This window comes from Chrysemys picta, chromosome 1, assembly GCF_011386835.1.
Source record: "Chrysemys picta bellii isolate R12L10 chromosome 1, ASM1138683v2, whole genome shotgun sequence".
Taxonomy (NCBI): Eukaryota; Metazoa; Chordata; order Testudines; family Emydidae; genus Chrysemys; species Chrysemys picta.
In genome coordinates this window covers 255,463,799-255,487,345 of record NC_088791.1, presented here as the reverse complement: position 1 = coordinate 255,487,345, position 23,547 = coordinate 255,463,799, and the positions used below count along the sequence as shown (strand labels likewise).

Below are 23,547 nucleotides of genomic sequence, written 5' to 3'. Positions count from 1 at the left end.
GTGGGAGACTGTCAGAAGCAACAGAGAGCAGGGTTGTGTGGAGAGTTTTTAGTGGGGAATGTTGGAGTTCAATTCACCCAGGGATCCTGACCTTCTCTGTCTCCTAGCAATCAAAAGCTCCACTTCTTTGCTGGCACAATGTCCCCAAAAAGCAGTAAAATGGAGAAAAAAGACAAAATAAAATAAAAGGTGGGAGAAGAAAGAGACAGAATAGGATAAGCAGAAGGGAAAATGCAAAACCCAAGAACGAATATTTTACCTTTTGTGGCCATTAGTGCCATGTAATGCAGATGGGGAAAGGCACAGGGGAGTGAAAAAACTTGATTAGAGATTTGGCTGGGCAAGGTTGAGTAAGAGGATATGAAGATTGTATTCTAGAGAGGATGATGTGCAAGTATGAAGAAGCACAGAGAAGTCTCTTAATTTTTTTTGTAAGATCTATATATAACCTTTATGAATTATAAATGACAAAACGTTATAAAATCTTATATAAATGCTTCAAACTGAATAGAGAGTGTGAGGTAAAATCTTTTAATGGACCAGTGTTTTCATTGCTATGTAACTTTCCCAACAGGATGTCTCTAAAACATAAGAATGGCAAGGTGGGTGTGGTTAATGGGAAATGCTGAGCTTGTGGGTATGGCACTGAGACTCTGATGGGACTTCACTGAGCTCTCTTTAGGTCCTGCCTATATCTGGTTGGACTGAAGCAAAAACCTTATGGTCATTTTTTGCCCTTATTGACTTCATTAGGTTTTGGATCAGAGTCTGCCAGAGAGGTGAGAATTGCAAAGGTTTATGTCTTAATTAAACGGAATCGTCCAGGAATAGCCAATGTCTGAATGCTACGTGGACCACCCTCCTCAAAAAATGGTTCTTTCAGTGCCATGGTTGCCAAATTGTTTGACTGGAATTCAGCCGGAGGGGAAAAAGCAGCCCCCTGAATCGGTTTTGTTTGTTGTTTCTTGGTATTGCTTGTGATTAACACATTCATCTGATTTGAGTCAATGTTTTATTTATAGGTGTGACTCACAATATAGCTTTACTGCGAGAAGTGATAATCCATCCACGCTTTGTTCGGGGGGATGTCAGCACTAAATTTCTTCCCGATGTGTATCCTGATGGCTTTCAAGGTTTGTTCTCCCTTAAAATATTTGTGTGTGTGAAATATTATCTTCATTATTACAATTTCTGTTTACTTCTAGAGTGAATTGTTCTCTAATCAGTTTTTCAATTTTTAAACAAGATCATTATCTACAACATGTTTTGGAATTTTTAATAACAGGTTGCAAAATTGGAATTATTTTCCTTGAGCTTCAGAAAGACATCTTTGGCTACAAATTGAAAATAAAAAAAAGTCAAATAATGGTCAGGAAAAACATATTTCACATCATCTGATACTGAAAATGCAATAATAAACATCCTGCTGAATAGGGGCACAATCACAGGAGGTGCTCAGCACTCATAACTCCTATTGGCATATGGGTGGTCAGTGAGCATTTGAGGGCTCTAACATCTTGCAAGAGACACCATATCAGATTGGGCCCTGTGATATCATGGAAAATACAGACTCATTTATCGTTGTTAATATTAAATTCATAAGTAATAAAAGTGAGGGGAAATATTTTCTTTTGTATTTATATAATCTGTTGCAAATGTAGTTTTTTTTATTGAGAAATTAAACCTATCAGGCAGTTTGATTTTTTTTCCCACAAGTTCTTATTTTTGGGACCCTTTGTTCTATCTGTCTAATTTAGTGATTATGCACATATCCATTCCATAGCAGATGGATCTAGACTCCCTCAGAACAGACCAAGACCCGTAAGGTCAGTGACAAAGAGGAAGCAATTTAGATCTCACCTTTACTATAGATCCTCTTTCCAGTAGTGGTCAAAAGACTTTATAAAAAGAAGGTTTAGACCTCCCTGAAGTAGCCAGTTGGCTTCGTCCAGAGTGCTGAACCACTCTGACAGTTAGGAAGTTTTTCCTAATGTCCAACCTAAACCGCCTTTGCTGCAATTTAAGCCCATTGCTTCTTGTCCTATCTTCAGAGGTTAAGAAGAACAATTTCTCTCCCTCCTTGTGATAACCTTTTATGTACTTGTATGTTATCCAGTTTATCTCCCTCTTCTGAGTTCCCCCTTCCACACACACACCCCAGTCCCTTTTCAGGGTCCCTTCTCATGAGACCATTTTGTTTCAAGAAGTACAGTCTCTTCTGGAATTGGGAGTGACAGAGGGAGGTCCCTTATCAACACAGAGGGAAAGTCATCTGTTCATGGTATTTCCTGGTCTCAAAGTTTTCTGGTGGCCTTCATCCCATTCTAGATCTAAGAAAGCTGAACTTCATCATCAAGAAAGCAAAGTTCAGGATGGTCACCCTCACTTCTTCCTTGGGGATTAGAGATTGGCCTGGTGCCTTAGATTTACAGGATGTTTACATGTGGCAATACCTCTCGGCTACAGGAAATTATTTTGATTCATAGCAGACAACAACTGTTCTGGCACATGGTGCTCCCTTTTGGGCTGTCGTCAGCTCCGAGGGTCTTCACCAAGTGCATCTCAGTGGTGGCAGCCCACCTATAATATTTAGGCGTTCAGATATTTCCTTATCTGGACGATTGGCTAGTTTACAGTACATCAGGCAACCCCCAAATACAAAACAGCATGCATGTCATCAGGCAGCTGTTCTCTCATCTGAGCCTGAAACTAAAGTTGGACAGATCAAAGTTATAATCAACACTATGACCCTGGTAACAAATATGACCCTGGTAACAAATGTGTCTACCAAGGGTTGGGGACCCACCTCAGTCAACTTTGGGCACAAGCTCTTTGGTCATCCCAGGAGTTCTCTCTCCACATAAATGTGCTGGAGTGCAGAGCTATTTGTTCGACTTGCGAGACATTTGTGTCTTCCGTCAACAACCATGTGATACATGTTCTTACAGACACCGCCAGTACCATGTTTTATTTGAACAGGCAGAGAGGTGCAAGATCATCTCAGCTATGCAAGGAAGTAATCCACTTGTGGAATTATGTATAAAAAACAATGTCTTCCTCAAGGCATTCCACATTCCAGGAGTGAGGAACACAATTGCAGACACCCTTAGCAGGGATTTCATAGACCATCATGGGTCGTCAATCAGAAAGAACATTCTCCAAATCTTTCACCAGTGGGGGGGGGGGGGGGGGGGGGGAGTACCCAATGATAGACTTGTTTGCTACCAACCTGAACAACTAGTGGAAGAGATTTTGCTCCATGGTTGGGGGCAGCTGGGGTTCCATTGCAGATGCCTTTCTTCTCCCCTGGTTCAATCATCTCCTATATGCATTCCCTCTTGTTCCTCCAATTCCAAGGATACTAAGGAAACTGAAGAGAAACAAAGCAACTTTAATCCTAGTGGCATTAGCCTGGCCAAGGCGCTACTGGTTCATGAATCTACATTGGTTTTCCATCACATCTCCAATAACTGTGCCCTAGTCAAGGATCATCTGTCTGAAAACCAGGGCAGGTCCCTGCATTCCAGTCTCCAATCTCTCCACCTCATGGAATGGATGATCTTTGGTTGAATGCTCACGAGAGATTGTGCTCCTGAGATGTTCAAGCCAAAAACAAATTTTAACTTCTCTTTATCTGTAAAATGTGTAAGAATCTAAATAAATCAGTTCTTATTTACTTAATTATTTTCAGTCTCAAGTTTCTACAGGTTTTATTATAAACTGAAGTTAACAACTCCTTAAATTATGAGATATATCTTGACAACTTTTCTATTAACCTACATTGCCCACTTTAAATTAAATCTTTGCTTTGACTGGCATAAATGATAGTTTCTATAGTTATTTTAAAACACGTCTCTTCCCCCTATCTAAATTAATTTTCACCAATACAAAAATGCTTGGTTAGTTTGTTTCATGCATTTTCTTTAAAAAGTTACTAAGCCAATTTAAACTCTGTCAGGCATTCTCCGACTGGGAATACTACTACTTTGCTGCTCCTCACACTGTTCAGTCTAGACAGAACATCAGGATTTAGCAATGGCCTGGCACTAGATGAGGTATTTATATGGTCTCCATCACGATGGTGTCTGAGCACATCACAGTCTTTAGTGCATTGTGGCATTGAGGTAGGGGTGTCACATTATACGGATGAGAAACTGAGATACAGAGAGACTAAAGTCACTCAAGGTCCCAGAAGAGAAATTGAACCACGGTCTCCTGAATGCCAATATAACATCCTGTCCAGTGGAGCATCCTCCGTCTTATCAAGGTCCTCTAACAGCTATGCCGAAAGTGTGGCTTTGTCCCTAACCCTAAATATCGTATTTTTCTAACGTTGGGGGAATTTTCTTTAAGTTGCACACTTCCTGGTTGTGGAAAAGGGTCTCTCTTACTCTACTGATGATGTAGGAGAGGGCTCCTGTGTAGACAGGAAGTGGGGCATATGTTGGGGGTGTTGCAGAAGTCATGCTAAAACATATGCGACAGTGAGCAGGGGATCTTTGACTTTTCCCGCCCCAGTAGTACCTAGTTTTGGGGTTTGGACCCCATATTGGATAGCATGGTGGTTTTAAGGGCATTCCTAACACAGTTCCCTCTCCTTCCTCTCTGTAATTTCTGTAATGAAGGTGATGAAAGAGGGTTGCATATTGCTCACATTGAGTGTCTGATGGAAACACTCATAGATGTATTGCATTTGGGATGCTACAGGCAAGGGCTAAAGGGCTCTTTAGAAGTGTGAGAGACTTGAGTGATGCTTTGCGATTGCTTTTATTAAATGAAAAAGAGGAACCATGCACTGTCTGACCACTTTTTAGGATAGAGTAGGGAGGACAGTTGCTATTGACTATGCCTAAAACTTTGCTCATCTTCCCACCCATTAGCACTGCTTCTTCCTCTCCATTTTAGGAAACAGTCAAACCCTACAGACTTCCTTTATACTCCTAAGGCATTCCAGGTGGCTTTCTTTCCTCCATGGGATCTAGGTTAGAACTTTATGGCCTTTCAGGAGACCCCCTTGCTCTTCAGAATGGCTGAGGATTCTTCTTTTTTCCATTTGAACATCAATTTTAGAAAGGGGTCTGTCCAGTCCCAAAAGATACTGCTCTCCTCCCTTTTCCCATATGCATTCTGAATAACTCAGAATCACACCTGCAGGCACCAGTATTGGCCTACAACTCACCATGTTCATAGCGGAGAAGCAGAGCCCAGCCACACTTCAATGACAAATTTGAGTCTTTCAGGAATTAGTGTCCTCAGTAATGTCAAACTTCCTGACTCAGATGAGTTGGTGTCTGACATTTATGCCAGCCAACCCCCAATTAATTTTTTTATAAAACAAACACGAAGTTAGCATCCATTTATATTAATCTAAATTTAAATTATGCATTATACTTTCCATCTCATTAATTTTGTATTTAATTTTTGTTCACCCTGAACAGAAAATCACTATGTTAGTATTAAATAACGAGAGTGGGCACAAAACCAGTTGGGTGCGTGGTATGATGTTTTTTGGTATTAGTAGGAAACTTTTTCCTGACAAAATGCAAATGAGATTGTTATGGAAAGAATGACCTTTTATGTAATTTAATTTGAAGTTGGTTATGTAAAGTAATTGCAAGAACCTTTTTGACGCAGCTTGGGAGATACTGGGCTAATATTGATTTAAACAGAGCATCAGAGAAATTAGAGAAAAATACCTCTTCTCCCATCTTTCTCCTGAAACAGGATTCTGCTCCATACTTGTAATAGATGAGTGCAGACTAGTTTTAAATAACTCAAGCAGCAGAGCTTTCATCACTTTTGGTATGGTTTTTGTTTTTATTTTTATTTTAAAAATACAAGATAGATATGTTTTAATGTCCCTCTTCTCTGGTTTGTGGGCCAACAGCCTTAACAATCAGTGCTATGGCTCCACATATGAGGAAGCAGGAGCAAAATCTGTCAAGGGGCCAGAGAATGTGCTGTGCCAAGAGGAGAGGGGAGAAAGGCGTCTTTATACCACCTTCGTGCCTCTTGAAGTTTGGGTGGATCTGGGATGTGGCTCCTGGTGTAAGTTAGAGCAGCCTCAGAGCTCTACAACGGGACTGCATAGGAGGGCAAGGCAGACCTATGTATGTTGTGCCTAAGCTGCTGCTGCCCCTGGAGAAATCATTTGGGCAGTTGTGGCCCCTCTACACCAGGGAAATGGTATAAAGAAACTAGCGAGGGCTGGAATCTAGTACAGGTTGTGCACTGGCATGGGACCTGAAGAATAGCGGATGCCATGGGAGAGGACCATACCTAACCTGGAGTAGGAGTTTTAAGAGAGGTGCAGAGCTGCAGTTTACTGTGTGCCATTTTTCATGAGATTTGGCTTATGACAGCCAGTTCACTGTGAGCAGCTGCACTGCCTTTATTTCATTAACTTTACATGATGCACCAAAGTGGTTGTACTTTTGATTGGCAGAGGAAAATGAATCTCTTTACTTATAGAGCTAGCTTATGTATTCTCTAAAGGGTATGGGAAATCTGGCCAACCTGAGTGCTGCTAAATGCTCTCTTCCTTCAACAGTTAACCCTCCTTAACATATCAACTACTTATTTTTACAGCAGTTAAAGCTCGCATTGTATAACACAACTTATTAATGATTCTGGGGATGCAGAAACATTCAGTGGGTTGAATAAAGATAAACTGGGAGCTGACTGCCTTTTTATGGTGGATGTAAAACGTGAATGTAGTCCCGGAATCTACAGTGTGCTGCAGCCAGGGACGTTGTAGCTTCTCTTTGAAATTCAGGAGCCACTGCTTCTCAAGTGGCTACTTTTCAAAAAGAAACTGTTTTTCTTCCTGTCCAGCCACCCCTATGAAGAGTGCTTCAGAGGTGACCGTTGCTTTTCAGATCTCACTGCTGCATGACTAATGCTAAGAGCTGGATTGTGATACTGTTACTCACATTGAATATTATCTTACTATTTGAGTAATCCCATTTAAAATCAACGAGGGCTAGATGTAGGGTAAGGTAGTATTCAGTTTAAAATAAGAGTCTCGCTGTCTGGTCCCAGTTTAGCCTCCTAAGTGGAAGTTAAACTTTAAAAGCAGCTTAACTGTACACAGAGCACACTAGCAGAACAAGAGTGGGAGGGTCAGGGATACTGGAGTGTAGAACAGTAATAATTAAAATAATGCCAGAAAATTCTGATCAACTTTATAAAATAATTTAAATACGAGGGAAAATGGGTTTTTACTATCCTGTGCTTGAAATTCAGAGAGGTCACATGTGGACAGGTCATACTCTTATTTCTCACCATTGCTGATTTGCAAAAAGGAAAACAATATTAAAGAAGGCAGAAAAAGTTGACAAAAAGTTGAGGTGTGTCAGCAGGTTTTTTTTAAGGAGGTATACCGTTTCCTCATCCCCTGCCCCTGACCTATCTGAATACTGTTACTATATTTTGCCTTTGATTTATTTCCCCCATTTCTCCCTGATTTCCATAATGATATGTTTGCAATATTGTGTAGCCATATTGGCCCCGGATTTTAGAGAGACAAGGTAGGTGAGCTCTGTGTGGCTTAATGCTTGTCTCTTTCACCAACAGAAGTTGGTCGAATAAAAGATATTGGACTTTACCGTTACAGAAACAAGGGGAGTGTATGTTTACTGTATGGTCTAAATCTTACAACTGGATCCATATGGACAGACCAGGGCTATCCAGTTTTAGTGTTGATTCTCATGTTAGTGAGATGATCTAGTGGTGACATGCGTGATCTTGCCTTTGTGGTAGATGTAAACACTTATGTCGATGTCAAAAGACCCAATCACAACTTGACTTTAGACAATGAGTTCCAACAGTAACTTAATAAGGCCTTTCATTATGTGGTCATACAAAACAGAACCATCTCATACTATCTGGCAAATAACATAGTACAAACTATTGTTTGTAGCAACTGTGGATTTTTTCTGTAATATATTTTTCAAATGTATAGCTACGTGAAAAATATGTTCTTGGAGTTTATAGTGACTCGATTAACTTCATAAATGTTGTGTGAGCATATAATGAAAGACCCTTTTGTCATGAAGGGGGACTGTGCTATGTTAAGTAGAGTCTTACATTTCCTGAATTAAAGGGGAACCATAACTTTGGCTTTCTTGACTTTTCAGCAGTTAACCTCTCAAGCCTTGACATTGTATTAAAGCAGTTTTTTCTTAGATAATAAAAATAAACACTGACTATACAGTACATCGAAAGTAGGCTTAAATAGAATTTCAGAAGTCTATTTCCAAGGCTATGCTTCAATAAGATGTGTATCTAATTAATTCATTTTATCATTTTGTTGAATGTTATGCTCAACTCATATGTTATTTCATATATAATCAGTGTATGCTAAATAGATTTAAATTATAGGATTATAGATGTATAAGCATGGCAAGTATTCAGGAGTGATGAATGCAAGGCCTACAGGCCGAGACCTTTAAGATTTTAGTTTAGCCATACTAGGCCATAGGCTTAAGAACACTTGATGTGAGTGGGTGATCTAGGAACAACCCTGTGCCAGCAAGGCCACAAGATTACTGTAAAAGATGTGCCAGTAGGTGATGGTACAGAAACCTAGATCGCAGTAGGCTGCAGTGTGTTGTCCAAGATCATGAGACACCTGATTGTCACATCATGGAATGTCCTGTCCTGACGCAGGTTATAGGTTGTGCATAGATGCTAATGAGAATGTTTCTTAGTTCCTCTTAATCTATGAAAAATGGAGCACTCCAATATTCATGGGGTGTGGTAGTACAGATAAGGAAGAGTGTTGAAACCCTCATGCATATGCATAAGGTAGTAGGTGTGGTCAAAACAACAATGTAAAAGAGGTTCCCTGGTTGGGTAAAAGTGGGAAGACCCCAAGGGACGACCCAACAGGAAACCCCAGCAGGAACCATCCCTCTATTGACGATTCTCTGTTGAGAGGTCCATCGGACCCTAGAATATCTTTGAGGATGTTAGTATGACTACAGTCTTAGTCATTGCATGGGGTTTTGTCGGATTTATAGATGCATGGGAAATTGTAACTTTCTTTATTGCTTTAATAAAACTTTTAGTACAGATAAGACTTTGTCCTTGTGGTTGTGTCTGTGGTCACTATCCTTAGTCTTCATGTGTTCCTGGAGCCTCCAAATTTGAGAAAAGCACCAGAGGTGATTTTTCACTCAGTTGAGCTTGAAACTGTAGCAACAGGAGCTGAACCCATGGTACTTTAATACAGAATTACTAAATTCAATTTAAATGAAAAAGGCTACAGATGGCACCTTTGTAGCAAAACACAGAAAGCAAATTTTGATACGCTTTTAACAGTTTGTTATCTTTTAGGCCTGGTCTAAATGTAGGTCGACATGGTTACATTGTCTGGGATGTGAAAAATTCACATCTTGGAGCAACGTAGCTATGCCAGTCTAACTCGCAGTGCTATGCCAGTAGAGTTTTCAGAGTGTAGATATGACCTTAGACTTAAGAACCACTCTCAGTGGGTGCCCCAGTCATGCTTGGTTTTCTGTTTGTTTAAATTATATCACAACAAATACAAACAGTGACAAAGAAAGCAGATAAACATATTTTTTCTATGCTTCTATTGGTGAAGAGATGTATGTACCTCTTATTCTGTTGTTAAGCTGTTTCAAGATATTGACCCTTGTTCACTGTTTGGAGTTTGATTTTTATTGAAGATTGAGGAAGAAAATAGTTTTTGCAACATGGCAAGTGCAAAAGCAGTTATTGATTTCATCCCAGATGAAGGTCATACAATAAAACCTGCAAATTGGGATCTTTATAGTTTTTCTTTGTTCTTATATACGAGTTGATGCTATTTGTACTCCTGGGAGCATGTTCTCCCACATATTGGCATACGTGAATTTGGTTACACATACTTGTCATGGGTTTTTAGGACAGAGGGGGAAAAGATCTGTTTTTCAGCATATAAGGAACTCTGCTTTTTATTGGGTCAAGGCGTGTAATCAGACTATTATTTTTGAGTACTACCTATTTAAAAAACAAAACAAAATCTCATGATTGATTAAATTTTAACACTTGGTGTATAGAGAGCTGGAAGCTCACTTCGTTATGCATAATAGTCAGACCAGTTTATTCATGAAGTTGTGGAATCATACATGTCCAATGGTGCCCACAGCCGCATGCATGGTGCCTCCCTTTGGCAGCGATGAGAAACAGCCGTGCTGATTGCCCTGCTGTCCACTTAGGTTTGGTCCTGCTGGCTCTCCATCGTGATGGGGAGGCAGTGGGGCCAAAATTGAGTGAATGGTGTGGTGACCTGGTGTGTCATCCCTTCTGTCCCCCGTGTACCAGATCACAACGCCATTCACTCCGTTTTGAACCTGCTGCCCTCTTGTCCTGACAGAGAACTGGCAGGGACAAATTTGAGTGGAGAGTGAGGTGGACAGTGCTGCCTCACCTCACCACTGCCATGGGAGTAGCTTCTGCACCAGGGTTTCCCACTGGGAGACTGTCTGGTTTGGCCCACTTCCAATAGCACATATTCCTTCTCTGGGGTAGGGAGTGATACTGCAACTGGGTGGGCTGGACTGGACTGAAGGATGGGCTGAGCATGGCGCAGACTCAGCAGGTAAGGTGAAGGGGCCAGTGGTTGCAGCAGGGATGGCTCCACAGGGATTGACAGTGCGTACCACCTCAAACATTTCTGGGGTGTCCCTGTATATGTCCCTAAAATACACACAAGTTCAGAGTTCCAAGTTTTCATTTTGCCTTCACACGGTTTCCACCAAATGGCAAGAGAAAGCTCAAGGTTTTTCTCTTCAGAAGTTGTTTGTCCATATGTTCATTAAAGTGCATATAGCTTCCATTTTGAGGCAGAAGGAAGCAATAATAAACAGTGAGTGAAGGAAGTTACAGTAATCTGTAGCCCAAATATTTTAATAAATGCTAAATTTAAAAAATAGATGCAGACCTGTATGTTTTTGTCATTCCTTGTTATCTTTAAATTTTCATTTTTTGGTTTGTGACAGTCAGTGTAAGGGCATTTAGCATCAGTCTAATTGGATACCATTGCTGCTTTGTGGATTCCAAGCAGCACGTTCCACATTCTCTTTTTGCAAGAGGTGCCAACTCCAATGATTGTATCTGCTCCTCAAATTGGCAGAGGACATATTTATTTTGAAACCATGCTACTGCACAAGTTATAGTAAATCCTGCTGCTGTAATTTTCAAAGATATATTTTACATATTTTCAAAGAATCATACTAATCGTACTTCATTATAGTCATGGAAATTGGCATGCGCTAAGAATGATCACAAGTAGAATGTGAATAAACATTGAGGACCCTTTGAATTGGTCTTTTGGTGATCTCTGGATGGTGTTTGCGACCCTACTGCAGCTGCAAGTAGAGGCTCCGCTTGAGGCAGGAGACAGAGAGCAGTGTAGAGCTTCTTCAGAGGGCCATCACTGTGATGAGGTGCAACAAGGCTGTATGACCTGCCCCAGGACACCAAATGACCACCTGAGAGAACTTTACTCATGTGAGACATCTTCAGTGAAGGAATTGGGGCACCAAGTAATTAATGGTGCCTCATGTGAGAGTTTTCAAGACTGGGCCTTTATTATTGCTAACGTAAGGTAACCATGAAGCATCTTTGTTTGTCCCACTGTATTGGTCTCTATGTAATAGCTAATCCAAATAAAATGAATGAATCTTCCCCCCCCCCCCCACAACTAGTCTGAGTTGGTGGCACTTTTCTGGGGCACAGATACATTTGATAAGAAAAGTGGTAATCACTTTTGTGTTGTGAAAACAAGGTGTTCCTTCTTTACCCTATAGCATGGCATAGTTTGTTCCTTACCAGTATATCTCTAAGACCCATCTTTTTCTGTCTGTCTGTGTTCCTTCCTTCCAACTACAGCTCTCTTTCATTCCTTCATTTATGTCAAATGCTGAAATATCCTGCTCTCTGGCCTCCCAAACACACACATTGACCCCCCCCCCCCAGTCCATACAAAACACCTCTGCTAAAAATAGTCTTTCTTGCCTGTTGTTTTCACTGTGGGCTCTCTTTGAATCCCTCAGCCTCCATTACCTCATCAAATTTAACGTCGTATTGCTGCCTTCAAAGGCCTGCTGAACGCTGTCCTCCTTACTTATCCACCTATGCTTCGTTTCCAGTCATTCCCAACTCCTTCTGCTTTGCCTGTGGTGCCAGCCTTATCCTCCCATGTGTCAACTTCTCATGTAAACCCATCTGTGTCTTCTTCAGTGTTATCTGCTGTGATGGAAAGTTCTTCCTGAGCTAATCTGTAAGGCCAATAACCTCTCCATATTTAAGCTTCACTTGGAGACTGAATTCTGCTATGTTTCCTATGAGAAATCTAGCTGATTTTTACTGTCTGAACAAAGACCTGACCAAAGATTACCTTAACCACTCTATTTTTATGTTGTACCCATTCCGCCTAACCTTCATTTGGCTGGCTCTTTTTCAAGTCAAGCTTAGTGGGACAGAGATGTCATACCACTTTCTGTTTAGAAAACATCTAGTATAATTTGTGCTCTACCACAGACAAACAAACAGTAATACCCCCGATCTGACAGACACTAGCTGTAATAGGGATGACAAGTAGTTTCAGTTCCTGGTATTTCCAGTAGGATATATTGCTGTATCATCACATGCAGGGAGGGAGAGCTGTAGCTTTTAGAAAGTAAAGTATTAAAAAGAATATTGCATACGTTGAATAAGTTCTAATGTACAGATGGATTCTTTATCAGCATGAGCCACAATATGTCAACCAGTGACATTTTACTAATGAAAACAAGATGCTACAGCATCACTTAATTTTTTTCCCTTCAGTTGTCAGATTGTTTTTAACATAGACACCAGTGTTAACTGTAGGGCTGAGCTGTATGAAAACATACTATTTAAATCCTGGAACTGTGAACATCTGCCATTCTAAGTGTTTCTTAATTTAGGGAAAAAATAGATTTAAGCTACAGGACTTAAATAGTGTTTTTACTGATTATTATTTTGTGTGGCTAGAAGCGCTAAATTGGCTCATGGTATATAACAATTTTAAAAAATTGTTTTTGAAAACTAGGACACAAATTGACAGATCTTGAGAAGAGGGAACTACTGGCAATAGCAGCTTCTTTGTATATGGCTGAACAACTGAGATCACAGCAATTTCTAGGGTCTCCAAGGTAAGTTCATTTCTAGGAACTAAAATGTGCTCAATGCTTTTCTTAATGGCATCTTTCCATGGAACACTGGTGAGAAACTGCATGGTTCCTTAATATAGTCTGTTTTTTCTAAATCCAAATGAGCTTTAGCTTACATTCTGCGTCCCCGTCCCCCCCCAATAAGTCATACATGGTTATTTTGTCTCCCATATTAACAAACAGGCACAAAAAAGTCTTACGAGGCAGAATAGTAATTAATGCACATCAGAGTTTCATTAATGCAAAACGTTGCTACATTAGTAACTAACCACAAATTGAGCATCACAAATTTCCCATGTGCCTGTTTGAAGTGATCTCAGCATTTTGGGATAGTATGAATATTCAGCTGCATAATAAATCTTCAGAAAATATTGTGGATTCATGAGTAATTCAGTACCTTAATGAAGAGACATAATAGTTCAGGGTCCAATCCTGCAAACACTTTCTGATGTGTAAATGTTTGCAGAATGAGGGCTTTACTTTGTAAGTGTACTCTTGAGTACAGAGATGCAATAGGAATAGTGTTTTTCCCCATTCTTTTGGGTAGCAGCGGTTGGTAGCCCACTTTAGCATTATTAATTGGCCATGAATTCATAGGTATGTTGTAGCGTGGCAGCCCCATGCAGTGCCCCTTGCTGGACAAGTGTGGCACTGCCAGCATCAGTTTCCTTCCCCAAGGTGGGTCGTCTCCACTCTCCACATAGCCATCTGTGCTGGAGACGTGGCTTATCTCTCTGGCTTATCCGCTGTGAGAGGCTTTCTGGCTCTGGGATAGAGCACTCACGCCCAGGCTGGTTCCCCTGGTGTACCATTCTCAGCCCCTGCTGGGCTCTGTTCCTTGCATCATTCCCTGCCCTGTGTAGAACACTGGTTCCCCTGGAGTGTCTGGCCTTCCGCAGACCCTGACTCAGGGCCTTCCACAGGAGCTGACTCACCCCCTGAGGTTCCAGATCCCTGACTGAGCTCTCTGTGCTTAGGCTTAGGTGTCCATTAAGCTGGCACCTGACCCTCCTTAGTCTCACCCCTCTGGTGTGGAAGCAGCTAATTAATTATGACACTGATGTAGCTGTCCCCAACTCCCCTAAAGGGGCTAGTCACTCTGTGTCATGGTGGTAACCAGTGCCAGAAGACTAATTCATTTCTTTTACTCTTTGGAAGACTGCGCTTGTTACTGCCATGATGTACACAGCTTTTACTGGTCTCAGGCCCAAGATCTTAAACATGAGCCTTTCTGAGTGAGCGGGGGTGGGAGGGGGCAAAGCTTTGACTGTACTCTGCACTGGCCAGCATGGAAAGTTAAGTAATCTGCTGGTGGTAGAGACAAGTAACGCTTTCACCCTTCAAACAAGGAGGGGAATCATAAAATGAACTGTGGCTCTCAAAGTCCCAATTGATTCCCTCTTTTCATCTGGCTCTGATACAGTTTGATGTCCAGACAGAACTCAGCCAGGATATTTCATTCATTTATCTGGTCAAATTTACATTTTTTGGTGTGAGGGAAAACAGAAAGCTCTTTGGGGCAAGGGTAGCCTCTTTGTTTATGCAATGCCCAGCACACTGGAACCCTGACCTCTAGATGCTATTGTGGTGCAAATATTATAATCCCAAAATTTTGGTGAACTCACCTACATTGGAGTTTCTCCAGGAGGTTTGACTGGAGTCCTGCAACCAAGCACTGTAGAAATGTGGGTACCAGCCATAGCAGTATTTTGTAGCCAGGCACATTGAATACTCCATTTGAGTGTTGGGTGCCCAGTTTATTACAAGGACAAATTAGAGAAGCCTGTGACTAGTCATTCTAGTCACCATTACCTCTGAAAGGCAAGTTTGGAAATTAGTTCCCATATCCATACAAGAGCCACACTGTCTTTGTCACGAGGAAAAGGTTATTGTTATAGCTCCAGAAACCTTTCTGGTCAAGGTACTGTATTTTCTGGCGTATAAGACTACTTTTTAACCCAGGAAAATCTTCTCAAAAGTCGGGGGTCGTCTTATACGCCGGGTGTCGTCTTATAGGGTGGGTGCTGAAACTTCCGAGCCGGACTGGAGAATCTGCGGTCGCCGCATATGGTGGGGGGAGCTCAAAAACGGCCGCGGCCGCATCCCCGCCCGATGACGGAGGTGAGGGGGCGCCTCACCGGGAAGGTGTAAGTGAAGGGCGGAGCAAGCTGCAGGCGTCCGGGACGCCCGGGGTATGGAAAAAAGATATAGAGCGGCGCTGTGCCCAGAAAAACACGCCTCTTTCACCCGTCTGGCCCGCCCTTGTATCCTATTACCGTACCTCCTTCTCTGCCTCTCAGATCTCGCTCCTGAGGACTGCAGTGAAGCGGCGCAGGCGCGCATGTGCGAGATCTGAGAGGCAGAGAAGGAGGTAATAGGATACAAGGGTGGGCCAGACGGGTGAAAGAGGCGTGTTTGCGCTACCGCTCTGATAGTCTTGGAGACAGGGAGGGCTGGGCAGGCAGGGAGAGCTGACCAATCCAAGCAGGCTTTGTATACAACAACCAGCCAATCGCCGGTAAGGTACATCGCTTGCCGTGATTGGCTGGTTGTTGTATACTGGGTACCACATACAGTACAGCACCAGAATCTGTACCTGTTCATACAGTATAGCACCAGTACATACAGTACAGTATACAAATGTCCAACAGTCAAAACCCCATCATGGCTCCACCAGCAAGAAGAAAGAAATATGAAGCCAGTTTCAAACTTAAAGTTGTAAACTTTGCCATGGAACATAATAACTGCGCTGCTGCAAGACAATATGGAGTAACAGAAAAGATGGTTCGGGACTGGAAAGCAAATGAAAAAGCATTAAAGAGTATGCCAAGGGGTAAGTGTGCATTAAGAAGAGGCACTCCACATTGGCCAGAACTCGAAAAACATGTAGCAGACATGGTGAATGAGCATCGCCAAAACGGTTATGTAGTGACACGAAATAAAATACATTTGTTTGCACTTCAGTGGGCCAAATCTAACCCAGATCACAGCAACAGATTTAAGGCCACTGTATCCTGGTGTACTAGATTCATGGGAAGGCATAATATGGTACTGAGGCAAAAGATGAAAATTGCCCCAAAATTACCTGCAGATCTTGATAGCAAAGTAAATAGTTTCCATCGATACGTAATACAACAGCGCACTAAACATGGCTATGCGTTAAGTAGTATTGGAAATATGGATGAAACTCCAATGAATTTTGATATGGTTGGAAATAAAACTGTCCATCAAAAAGATGAAAAAACAATTTTAATTAAAACAACAGGACATGAGAAGTCCAGTTTTACAGTGGTACTAGGATGCACAGCTGATGGCGCCAAACTGAGACCAATGATTATTTTTAAAAGAAAAACAATGCCGAAATTCAAGTTCCCTGTTGGTTGTTTTGTACATGTGAATGAAAAAGGCTGGATGGATGAAGAAGGGGTAAAGCTATGGCTTGATAATGTATGGAGCAGGCGACCAGGTGGACTTATTCAAAAATGTAGTCTACTGGTGTGGGATATGTTCAGGGCTCATTTAACTCCCAGCACCAAGCAAATGCTTGCAAGACTAAACACAGATGCGGCAGTTATTCCTGCAGGATTGACATCGTTGGTACAGCCACTGGGTGTGTGCCTAAACAAGCCATTTAAAGATCGCATTCAAGAACAGTGGAATGAATGGATGGTTAGCGGCGAAAAGTCATTCACAAAAGGAGGAAACATGCATGCTCCACAGTTGGATGTTTTGTGCAAGTTTGTCATAAAAGCCTGGAATGATATTGATGCAGAAACAGTAATCAAGTCTTTCAAGAAGTGTGGCATATCAAATTCATTAGATGGTATGGAGGACGACTACTTGTGGCAAGATGAAGAGGAAGCCGAAGCTGAGACCACACCATCTGATACGGAATTCGATCCATACGATGACTGCCTTACAAATGTATCACAAGATGTCATTGATGTACTTATGATATCAGATGACGAACAGGAGGATTTTGAAGGCTTTTAAAGGGAAACTGTCACGCCAGCAAAACCTGTAAAAATACCGTAGCTTGCAGTTATGATGGGCGTTGCTAACTCGCCAGGGACTTGCCCGGCACTTGCTCTCTCTCTCTTGTTTGTTATCTTCCTCCTATCATCATCAGTTCCAGTTTGGTTGACAGCTTAGAAAACAAACAGCATGGCAGCTCCCATGGGTTTATTGTCTTATCCTTCCTTTCAGCTTTAGAGTGAATTAGGAAAAGTTTAATCCACTTGCACTGTTTTATGTTTACATGTTTGATGACAAACAGCCTTATGTTTATAAGTGACAGTTTTCCTGCTAAGTACCTGCATGTCATAAGCATTTGAATTAAAATTACCATATTGAAATCAAATCTGATGTTTTTTAAATTTTTTTTTGGTGTGCGTTGGAAGAGGGGTAGTCTTATACGGCGAGTATATCCCAAACTCTATATTTTAACTGGAAAAGTTGGGGGTCGTCTTATACGCCCAGTCGTCTTATACGCCGGAAAATACGGTAAGTTCCTCTTTCCACAGTTTCGGGGAAGTAGTTCTCTCATCATTTTATTCTAATCTTTGGAAGGTTGTGGCGTAAATGGGCATTCCTGGAGCTCTAAAGATATAGCTCAAGAATATGGACTACATATGCTAATTGTACCCTGTTCATCTCATTCTGTCCAAAATGCCAAAGCCTTAGGGCCTCGAGGGTGCTGCACCAGTTGGCATGCTAGGTTCTGGGAAACCATTCACAGCAGTCACCAGAGACACTAAGGGAAATATGTGTGAGCCTCATCTGAGGAAGATTTGCAAAAGTAATGAGAAATTTCTTACTTGATAATTTCCTTTAGCAGCTTCTCACCAAATTCAACCCAGTCTGGGAGTCTGGTAAAGTACCAGAATTTAAAATGAAAATTTTCTGTAAAGGGAGACTTAGACTACGTCTACACAGGCTGCAGAAGTGAGTTCCCTGCCTGGTCGACAGACTTTGTCTAGTGGGGCTCATGCTAGTGCTCTAAAAATAGCCATGTAGAGAGCCCTTTGAAGTTGTGGCTTGGGTTGGCGCTTGAGCTGCAACTTCAAAGGGCTGCCTACACCGCTATTTTTAGAGCACTGCATGAACTCTGCTAGCCCAAGTCTGTTAACCAGGCTGAGAGGCTCACTTCCCCGGGCCGTGTCGACATAATGATAGTGTCTTATGTTTAATTTTAATACTTTATTTCAAGCTGTCTTAATGCTAGGTTGCTGGAGCATTTATGCAGCTATAGAAATCTTTTCTGCTCAGCCTGAGCTGAAGGGCGGAGCTTAGTCCTGGAGCCTCCAGCAACAGCATTGGACTGCCTCCAAATTCTACAGGTGGGGGGGCATTAGGTAGCTCATGAGTAATGAATGAGGGGAGAAGCTGTTCATAGAAAATTGTCAGGTGAGAAATTTCTCAATTTGTACGTGCAGGCAAGGGAAAAAGAAAAGTTCAAGGGTTACAAAATCTTTAACATTTTATTCCTAAAGAAAATATGTTCTGTGAATGTTAGTTTTAAACCACCGTTTAAAAGAAAAAACAAGTTCAAACAACTTCTACCCGAAAGTCAAATTTGTAAACCAAATATTATGGGAGCAAGCTAGCCTGGTATTCTCTCAATGGTCTTGTGTAGGCCCTTCGTTATTGGCAGCAGACCAAAAATGTTATCTGTTTGGTGGTCTTCAACAAGGCATGTAGTTCATTATGGGTGAAATGGATGTTTGAAGTCTGTATTTGTTTTTAGATCCAGGCTGGGTGATGGAAACAGAACAGCTAAACTGCACGTTTTAAAATTAACATATCACTTTCTCATAAAATTTTGGAAAACTATTCCAGATCACTGTGATCCTCTTTGGAATTCTAGTTCGGTTGACTGTTTATTTTTTTACATACTGAAAGAAAGTTTTGAGGCATGAATGGATGTGTGGGGAATGAAATTTAAAAGTGGTTTTTTTACATGTATTATATCCTGTAAACCAGGTACAGCTGCTAATCAGAAGTCATTTTCTGCTGGACCTGAGTTGCAAACTGCAGACTCCTCCCCTTCCACTCTCCTCTCCCCCCCCCCCCCGAGAGCTGTATATGTCATTTACGCAACTGACTCAACTCCAAGGATTCCCCATGTTTTTCTACAGTTTATCCAATCCAACCTCATGGTGATTACACTACAGTTATCTGCATTCTAGCAAGTGATGGCTGGATGGAACTCCTTTCAGAAGACATCACGGCTGCACTTTCTTTTGGCTGGAGGGTAATCATGAAGTGATTCCACTACACAGCCAAAAGTATTTGTTCCTAGCCCCTGCCAACTTGATGAGTGGAAAAACTAGATTCTGCAATTGAACCCAAATCCTTTGCATGATTGTGTGAAACACTAATTACAGGGAGCTGGCCAAATTCCATTGTGCTGGCAAGTTGAGTTATATTTTCATTAGGATCAAACACACAGCTTGTTGCAGCAATTCTCAAATAGACGGGGTGCTTTGTTAGAACAATCTGTGTGACGTACAAATAATACAGGTTGACAAACTATACGCTATAGTAGATGTTTTAGCTGTATCAAAATGACCAGCTCCCATGAATGGGATTGTAACATGTTTGGAGCGTACGCAGGTGAGCTTTCTACTGTTTGCATGAGTGTCCACGCACAACCCCGCCACCAGTCCTTTTGGATAACTTTACCAACAATTAATTACAATGACTGCTGGAGATATGTAAAATAGTGATAGAAGAGCAGATATTTTTCTTTATATGGTATAACACTTCCTAAATTGTCCTTGTTTTTAAACCAAACTGGTTATTCTTTCAACGGTTTTCTTGGGAAACTGGAACAGATTTTTTCCAAGCTAATTAGCTAATGAAATGCTTTGTACTAGGAGGGTCAGTTACTAGTGTGATTATTTAACTGTGATATTCAGATAATAGGAGCACATATTTCCTACAGGAAGCAGCTGTGAATGATTGATGATTGTTTCATTGTTCAGCTTTCGCTTATTTTACATAGAACTGTCCCTGTTTATTCAGTAGGCCAGTTTATTGTGAAACTGGTGCCACCCACAGCTGCTGAACAGATTTACAGCATCTAGTAAAATTTTGAGGCCTTCTTGACAGAATTCGATCTTGTTTCAAGTGGAAACATATTTGGCTAAAGTGAATCCAGCTTATTTTATGCCTGTTTGATGTAGTTGAGCCTCTGAGACCTAACTCATGTTGTATAGCTGAATCTTCACGTTTTGGCTTCAGTCTTGTTTTCATTAGTGGCTTGGGAAAGGAATAGGAGAGAGTCTCCAGGTGTGGCTACATCATGCTATCTCATGGGTCTACTAATGTAATGTTTATACTTCTAAACCCAATTGCCAACAGCACTTCCTATGTGTTGCTTATGTTGGCTGCTAAGCATATTTTCCTAATTTTTATATGAGTTTTACCCTTTCATCATTTATGACTTGGAAAAAAACCAGTGAGACTACATGTCCATATTACCTGATACTGCATGTAAAAAGAATGGTAATGCATTAAAAATATTATTATCCTGCTTGGAAAAAAACTAGAGGTTTTCTTTGGTCTTGTGGCTGAGGCAGAAGACTAGAACCAGGATATCTAGATTATATTTCTAGGTCTTCTTGTGTGATCTTGGGCAAATTTCTTAACTGCATTTTGCCTCAATGAGATTAATATTTTCTTATAATCTAGGAGTATTGTGAGGATATATTCATTAAGGTTTGTAAAGTATTTTGAGATCCTCTGATGGAAGACACTGCATAATTGCAAATTATTGTGTAAAATCATTTTATATAGCTCCACGTAGATTTGTATAGCTGTAATATATAGTTATACCTGTATTAAAATATTTGTCTCCAAAGAAATGTATCTGTTGTAGAGATAATGTGTTCAAATATTAAAATAAAAGCATTTTGTTTCTATCAGTAACAGCTGATTATACAGTACTGTTGGTCAAAAAGACTGTCAATCAGTTGATTCTCATTAAATTCCTGAAACTGACTCATATGACCTTATTAAGGCCACGATGCTGTATTCAAAATGAAATGAATGAACTAAGAAAACAGAAGCATTTGTATAAGTCTTTTTTGTGAGTTATTGTAGATTTGTATCCAACACCAAACTAAACATTTTGGAATAAAACCTCACCTACATCCAGTAAGCTGTGGGAATGGTGAGCCACAAATGAGTTGCTTGATTTTCCCCTATCCTCTGTGTAGTTTGGAGCAGCCATTTAACTGTTCAGGGATCAATGGAGTGCAGCACCTTTCAGTCATGCTTGCTCCCACCCGGCATGTTGATGGGTCTGGGAGGGTGTGGCATAGAGTCCGCTCTGTGCCAGTCAAGGTTTCTCTTATGCTGGGTGAATACGCAGCTCAGTTGTCCACTTGAAGAAGCTTTCTGGCCCCTTTGCCCCAGTGCAGAAGCACAAAGGGTCCAAAGCAGGAGCCAGCATCTGGCTCATGACATTCAAAAATAAAAAATGTAGTGATCTAAAAATAAACTTTGGCGGGGGAGGGATAGCTCAGTGGTTTGAGCATTGGCCTGCTAAACCCAGGGTTGTGAGCTCAGTCCTTGAGGGGGCCACTTAGGGATCTGGGGCAAAATCAGTACTTGGTCCTGCTAGTGAAGGCAGGGGGCTGGACTCAATGACCTTTCAAGGTCCCTACCAGTTCTAGGAGATAGGATATCTCCATTAATTTAAATTAAATTAAATTAAATTTAGTAGAGTGATCTATGCAGGCCTCTTGCAAGGAGGTTGTGTTCTCATTTGTGGCACAGTCTCAATCATCAGTAAATAGTATCAGCAATATGCTATTTTTATAGAGCTGCAGTAATAACATGAGCAGTTATTGTAAATACAGCTAAACATTTATACTTCAGATTACTCTACAGATACCCCTCTGGTGTGAAATAAAGATAAAACACTTTTTATTTTCATTTGGTAAGGATGAGTAAGTACAACCCACTTGTGGCTTTACTTCATTCCACCACTTCTGAGATCTGTAGTCATTCTTAGCTCATGAAAATAACACTGGCTCAGTCTGGGTCCTGATCTCCTCATCAACAACTCAAGCATTGCTTTAATGATTTATTATGATGCCACCAGAACCCCTTGATGTATTTATGGAATCATTAAAGCTTCAGATGATTATTCCATTATTTCTTTTTCTTTCCCCGTGGACTACTAAGTCACTGAGAATCTTTTTCCCCCCTTCTCTTTGTAATATCCTTGCATGTACTTGGATATATTTATATTTTCCCTTTGACTTTTTAAGCAGTACTGGTTGAGTACTTTTGACCTGTCCTAATAAATTATTTTTTCCTAAACCTTTTCCATTTTTGTTGCCCTTCCCTAAAGAAAGTTAAACCAGCTCACCTATATAATTATCTAGCTATCTTTAAAATCTGGCATTTGTTGTTCAACTAAATTATGATAAAAAGAAAATATATACACACTAGATGCAGATATATTAAATAGATTTTTAGCTACTAAAGCCTAACTAGAACTAAATAAAATATAAATGTTGCAAGAGAACATCTTAAAGTGGGTATCATAACATAGTTTTCATGGAAAGAAAATATCTTGAGAGACGTAATAATAATTTATTAGGACTAAGTCAATAGTAGGGGGATGCAGAGTACATACTGTTTGAAAGGAGAGCATTACCTCTATGAAGATAAGTTCCCAGAGCCAGTTGGTCTCTTATGTTTGGGAGCCTATTGTGGTGATGGTTGGTTATGAAATTTGTAGGGTGGGGGAATAGTACTGTGAGCACTCACTCATGCAATCTTTGGAATTACCTACAATAAATAATATAAAGCCTGAACCTGATTGAGTATCTCCTCTCAGTATAGGCCTAAAGCAGCAGACACCACTGCAGCTGAGAATGCAGGGGATAAAACTAAAGCTTTCCTGCCTCCCATCAGACATGGGGACCCTCCTGAGGCATTGGGGTCATTTCTTGTTGTCCTCCACAGCACATGGGGGAATAACAGCAGCAGCCGTAAGAGCCTTCACAGATCTTTGAGATTACCACTTACTTAACTCTGAATGAATACAGTTTTGTATTGTATTACCATTGGTTGCTGGTCCACCTTAATCTTACCCTTTCCTACTACTGCAGCTCTTCACCTGCTCAACCTTTACCCCTCTCCATTACTGTGCTTCTCACTTTCCTCTTCCTGCTCTGTTCCCCTTGGTTTCCTTCTCCCTTTATCTACTCTCCTCCCTGAGCACAACAATCCCTTCTCTCACCTAATTCAATACCCTTTAAAATGATAGGTTTTTTATAATAAGCATTTGAATGCACAAACACACTTAATATGTAAAAAATAAAAT

General features: G+C 40.9%; 1 protein-coding gene across 7 annotated transcripts in view; it reads left to right on the top strand.

The window, feature by feature from the left end:
* Positions 1 to 23,547, top strand: part of PCCA (propionyl-CoA carboxylase subunit alpha) — a 387,774-nt gene that overhangs the window by 221,478 nt on the left and 142,749 nt on the right. For all 7 annotated transcript variants that reach the window (XM_065592346.1, XM_042843639.2, XM_024101904.3 and 4 more), the window contains exons 17-18: positions 1,023 to 1,133; positions 13,082 to 13,184. In XM_065592346.1, coding sequence (XP_065448418.1) covers positions 1,023 to 1,133; positions 13,082 to 13,184 — 214 coding nt within the window. The remainder of the gene's footprint in view (positions 1 to 1,022; positions 1,134 to 13,081; positions 13,185 to 23,547) is intronic.